The sequence below is a fragment of the Balaenoptera physalus genome (assembly GCF_965194825.1).
Source record: "Balaenoptera physalus genome assembly, chromosome: X".
NCBI lineage: Eukaryota > Metazoa > Chordata > Mammalia > Artiodactyla > Balaenopteridae > Balaenoptera > Balaenoptera physalus.
In genome coordinates this window covers 64159193-64165337 of record NC_138903.1, presented here as the reverse complement: position 1 = coordinate 64165337, position 6145 = coordinate 64159193, and the positions used below count along the sequence as shown (strand labels likewise).

The 6145-nt window shown below is 45.4% G+C and overlaps 1 protein-coding gene across 1 annotated transcript; it reads right to left on the bottom strand.

The window, feature by feature from the left end:
* Nucleotides 1–956: 956 nt before the first annotated feature.
* Nucleotides 957–5538, bottom strand: PABPC1L2B (poly(A) binding protein cytoplasmic 1 like 2B). Its single transcript, XM_082446195.1, has one exon. The coding sequence runs from the start codon at nucleotides 4930–4932 to the stop codon at nucleotides 4330–4332; it is 603 nt and encodes a 200-aa protein (XP_082302321.1). The 5' UTR covers nucleotides 4933–5538; the 3' UTR covers nucleotides 957–4329.
* Between the last annotated feature and the right edge of the window lie 607 nt (nucleotides 5539–6145).

The window sequence follows — 6145 nt, the reverse complement described above, 5'->3', positions numbered from 1 at the left end:
GCAAATATAAAAAATTCTAAAATATCATTTTTATGAATAGCAGCAATCCATATCCTGTAAGCATAAATCCTAAAAGCAAGGGTTTCTTTGTCCCTCAGTCCTTGCCAAATTTTCAAAGCTACCTTGACCTAGAAGGAGAGTCTGTATGTTAGAATTAAATAGCATAAGTAAGCTTATTTCTTCTACCAAGGCAGGGACTTTCTTTCCTTGCCTTTATAAAGTGTGCAAAAAATGTCTTAATTCTAAATTATTCCTTAAATGCGATTCTGTTTCTTCCTTTAAAATCACCATTTCTGAACCTTGTCTTCATTTTTAAGTCTTAACTCACAGCCTGTGCTAAGCAAAGGAATACCAAATGCCTTTTCCTGGGGAGGAAAAACAATTCAAGTGTAAAATTAGTCACCATAGAGTTGGACTTAATGGGGAAAACATAGGAACTACTTCAATATCCAAAATGAGGACACTTTTAAAAATATTCCAGTTCTGTACATGGAACTTTCTCCAGGATAGATCACAAGCTAGGCCACAAAACAAATCTCAAAAATAATCAGGGAAATGCAAAACCATAATGAGATATCACCTCACACCTGTCAGAATGTCTACAGTCAAATAGACAAGAAATAACAAGTGTTGGCAAGGATATGGATAAAAGAGAACCTTCATGCACTGCTGGTGGGAATATAAATTGGTGTAGCTACAATGGAAAACAGTATGGAGTTTCCTGAAAAATTTAGAGACAGAACTACCATATGATCCAGCAATTCTACCCCTGGGCATTTATCCAAAGAAAACAATTCAAAAAGATATGTGTACCCCAATGTTCATAGCAGCATTATTTACAGTATATCTACAGTAGCCAAGATATGGTAGCAACCTACATGTCCATCAACAGATGACTGGCTAAAGATGTGGTGTATGTATGTATATATATATATATATATATATATATATATATATATATATGATGGAATATTACTAGGCCATGAAAAAGAATGAAAATTTGCCATTTTCAACAACATAGATGGACCTAGAGGGTATTATCCTCAATGATATGTCAGACAAAGATAAATACTATATGTTTTTGTTTATATGTGAATCTAAAAAATAACACAAATGAATAAATATCACAACATAGAAACAACCTCACAGATACAGATGATGAACTAGTGGTTACCAGAGGGAACAGGGTAGGGGAGGAGCAAAATAGGTGAAGGGGATTGAGAGGTGCAAACTACTAGGTATAAAATAAATAAGTTACAAGGTTGTAATGTACAACACAGCAAATATAGTCAATATTTTATAACTTTCTATGGTGCATAATCTATAAAAATATCAAGTTACTATGTACTATGCTATATACCTGAAACTAATATAATGTTGCAAGTCAACTATACTTCAGAAAAATTTCCAGTCCTATAAAATGATGGTGAATTGTAGAATAAAACTGAAGAGCCATAGATGTCTTAGGTATCTTCACAATATACTGAAAAGCAAATTATGTGATAAAATATGTCCATAATTGTTAAAAAAAATGCTTATGGGTGGATCGTGAAAGCTTGTAAATATATAGAAAATAATATATCTGAAGTGGTTCTTATGTATATTTTAATGTATTTGATCTCATTTTTAAATGCACTTTTAACTGAAGTAATAAAAAATGTACAAACCATTTCAATTTCCCAAAACTTAAAAAAAAATACTTTGGCCAAATTAAGGGGTATGTGCACTACCAGTTGATACAGCCTTTAAGGGAGAAACATGTGGCAAAAGACCAAGAAAAATATTTGACATGTCCATATATATCAAACCACAATTCCAATAGTAAGGAATAGAAGACAATAAAATATTCCAAGACATTCAGGTACACAGGTGTTCATCATAGAATTGATCTTACAAGTAAAAGTTCAGAACTATTTTAAACATAGCCCAAAGAAGCTTGGTTGTAGAAATTACAGCTCATCCCTGTGATGGCTTATTATGTAACAACAGAGCTAAAGGAGAATATTTAATTATTTAGAAATATGATCCCAGAGAACTATTATAGTGAAAATACACTTCAATGAAACAATGCATATTTTATTATAAATATAAAGGTATGTAGATATTTACTAAAAGTGTATTTTGTCAAGTACTGGTATTAGGAGTGATAATTCTTTTGCTATATTAAGAGTTACAAATATTTTCTATTATAATCATGTACAGACTGTATAAAATGTTTAAAATAAATAAAAACAAGAAAGCTCCTAATAAAATACTGAGAAAATGCAGAGACGATTGCAATACCAAGTACAGAAAATTATACACGTAATCCAGGTCCCCTTACAATATTGGTGCACCTTACAAATGTAAACGGATGCTATCTTTATAGATGGCCATTTATTAATGCACTTCGCCACCAAACTGCCCATATCCTTTGATACTTAAATTTTCCTATCTGCAATATTTGTCTGGAAAATGATCTGGAAAGTCAGCTAGATTTGTGCACTATGATGCACTTGACAGCTCTGTTTGTATAAAGAAAAATTAGCAACAACCTACATGTTCAACAATGAGGAAGTAGCTAAAATACATATACACACAAACACAGAGATATAGACATGGATAAGTTGTCTGCTTTGTAAGTTTTTCCTTCAATGAAGCTGAATTATTATTCTGAAAATGGGAAAAAGGGCAGGAAGTGTACACATATATATCCACCTATTAAGTCATCAATTCAATGAAATATTAACAGCCAGTGAAAATATTTTTAAATTATCTTTAATGACATGAAATGAAGTTCAAGAGTATGTGTGTGTATAAATATACACACACACATTTATGTGTGAAAAAGCAGGTATAAAAACAATATGTACATTATTATATACATACATGACATATGAATCAGAAAAATACTAGAGAGGTACAACCAAAAATGTTTCAGGTAGTTCTTAGAAAATATTAGACAGGTGCAGATGAAAATGATTCAGGGAGGTGTGGGTGGTCATTAGGATTGATTACAGGTGACATTAATTTCCTTCTGTTAACTTGTCCGCTTTGTGATTTGTTTCCTGCAATGAAGCTGAATTATTTTTCTGAGAATGGGGAAAAGAGCAGGAAGTGGGCACAGGGGAAGGAGGTGAAAAACACTATTTAAATTCATCAAAACAACCAAGGACAGTGAAATACCATTTGCAGCCCATCAAGCTGGCCAAGACACACACACACATACACACACACACACACACACACACACACACACACACACACACACACACACACACAGCAATTACAGTGACCAGGAGACTATGCAGGGGAAATGGGCATACTCTTTTTACTAGCTGAGCTGGCTGGCATGAATGCAAATCGGTACAATGCTTATGAAGGGGCCATTTGGCAACACACAGGAAAAGTCTTTAAAATGTCCATATGTGGATCCTGCAAGTCCACAATTAAGATCATCAGGTATGCTAGCGAAGATTTGGCTTGACAAGGGAGAATTCACTCATTGGAGTATACACAGTGCTGGGTTTAAACACAGGGAAAGAACTAGGCACCACCTGAATGTCCAACAATGCAGGAATGACTACAGAAATGTTAGGGTCCATCGATACACTCTGCAGGCACTGAAGATGACGTTTCTGAAGCCTGTTGAATAACATGGAAAGAAGTTCAATGGGTTGATTTTTGTTTGGTTTTAGTTTTTGAAAAAGCAGATTAAGAAACACCACATAGATGAACCATTCTATAACAGTGTGTTAAAAGGGAAGGTGGGGTGGAGGTGAGGAAGGGAGGGAGAGAGAAGGAGAGGAGAGAGCCTGGAAAACAGCACACGGAAACGGTAAAAGTGGTTGTCTCCGGGTAGTAGGGTCATGGGGAGCAATTACTCTCTTGGGTTTCCCTCATCTGATTTCCTTCTCCTTCCTGATGTTTCTACCATGAAATTGTATCACCTGTGCAATAAACAAAGAGAGAAAGTGCTTTTTAAACCAAACCACAAGGAGAAGACAGCCTTTAACCTGTCAAGTGGCACAGATTAGCAAGATTATTCACAACACCCAAGGTGGGTGTTGGGGGAAGGGAGGGGAAGGGAGGAGAAGGGAGGGGAGAGGAGGGGTAGGGACGGGAGGGGAGGGGAGAGAAAGTCAGAGAGAGACAGAGTGAGAGGGACTGAGACAGACGGAGGGAGGGAGAGATGGAGGGAAGGAAGTGGGGGGGGGCGGCTGTGAGAGAGAGAGACCTGCACTCCCAATACAATACACTGCTGGTGGGTTAGGGGGGCAAAGGGTGGGGTTGTAAACCGGGTGGGAGCCAAGGTTTGGCTCTGCTGGCTGGCTCGCTCCTGGGATGTCTTCATCGCAAGGTGGCCTCCTCGTCGGTGTCTTCCTCGAAATCCTTGACGTCAGCACTGGTGGACTGCCTGGCCCAGGCTCCCCTTTCGGCCTCTCGTTCCTTATGCGACTTGAATCTCCCAACGAAAATTTTGCGGTAGTTCAGGAACATGCCATTCATTGCATCGATGGCCCGCTCGGCGGACTCCTGCTTCTGGAAGTGCACGAACCCGTAGCCCTTGGGCCCCTTTTCGTCGCAGGCCACTTTGCAGGAGAGGATGTTGCCGAACGCCGAGAAGATGTTGTACAGCGCCTTGTTGTCGATGGTTTTGCCCAGGTTCTTGATGAAGACGTTGCCCACCCCGCTCTTGCGGAGCGAGGGGTCCCGCTGGGACCACATGATGCGCACTGGCCTGCCCTTGATGACATCAAAGTTCAGGGTCTCCAGGGCCCGCTTGGCGTCCACCGGTTGCTGGTAGTTGACATACGCATAGCCCAACGAGCGGCGGGTGATCTTGTCCCTGCAAATGCGGATGGAGAGGATGGGCCCGGCCGGGCTGAACTTCTCGTACAGCATTGCCTCCGTCACCTCAGGGTGCAGGTCGCCCACGTACAGCGAAGCCATAGGAAAGTCCGGATTCCCCCCGGAGCCCCCGCCCGTCTCCGCATCAGCATCCGCGGCGGCCGCCGCCGCCGCCGCTACCGCCGCCGCCACCTCCGCATCTGCATCCGCATCCGCATCCGCCTCCGCCTCCCCCAAGGGGGGCGTCGCAGCCTCTGCCGCGGCGGCGGCTTCGGCCGCACTGGCCTCCACCACGGCCACTGCCGCCGCCGCCAGGGAGGCCTCCGCCTCCTCCCCCGCTAGGGCTGCCGCTGCCTCCCCCAGGGTGGCCTCCGCCACTGCCTCCTCTACTGAGGCCTCGGCCTCCAACTCAGCCTCCACCTCTGCTTCCGCCTCCGCCACGGAGGCCTCCGCCACCGCTTCTGCCACGGTCGCCGCCGCAGCCTCCGCCGCCGCCGCAGCCGCCGCCGCCACCGCCGCCGCCACTGTCGCCGCTGTCGCCACGGTCGCCGGTGCCCCCGGGCCGCTGCCGCGACCTCCCTTCCCGCGAGCTGGGGGGCGGAGAGGCGGGAGAGGGCAGGAGGGCGGGTGGGCGCCGGAACCCGGGCCGGGGGCGCGAGCGCGAGCTGGGGCGGGGGACCCCGGGCCAGCCGATCTGGCGAGTCCCAGTCACCTGGTATGGCGAGTGCTGCCAGGAGCGCACCGGTGCGAGTCGCAGCAGCCTGCAGCCCACTGCTGCTGCCGCCGCCGCTCGGTCGTGGGCTAGCGTGCGGGGCGCGGGCGGGCGGCGTGTGGTGGGGGGCGGGGGGTGTTGGCGTCTGTGGTCCGGGCAGCTGGGAAGGCTTCTGTCTCTTTGGTTCCCCCTGTGGCTGCTGCGGGGCTGCGGGGCCGCGGACGGTGGGAGGGGGCGGGAGCGGGAGGCTTGAGGTTGGGGGGCGGGAGTGTGAGTCCTCAGCCTGTCGGATCGGCTGGATGTGTTTGAAGAGGAAGCCAGGGAAAGGGCTCCATGTGGACCGAGGGAATCTGGGTTAGATTTAGGGAGTTTTGTTTTATCCTTCCTCTCCCCATAGAACATTTAAATGATTAAATCAAGCACCTTGCAAGAGAAGGTGGGTGGCGTTGAGAATACACTTGCCCGGCCTAAACAAAGCCAAGGAAAATGGTTTTCTCACGTTCAGGGGTTCTCCCCACCTCAAGGCACACACGCTCTCCAACATCACCGCCACCAAGGCAGCAACTCTTACTCGGAGCTGGAGCTGGGGCAAGTGGGGCAAGC

Coding starts and splice junctions, on each gene's coding strand:
- PABPC1L2B (XM_082446195.1), bottom strand. CDS start 4,932: ATGGCTTCGCTGTACGTGGGCGACCTGCACCCTGAGGTGACGGAGGCA.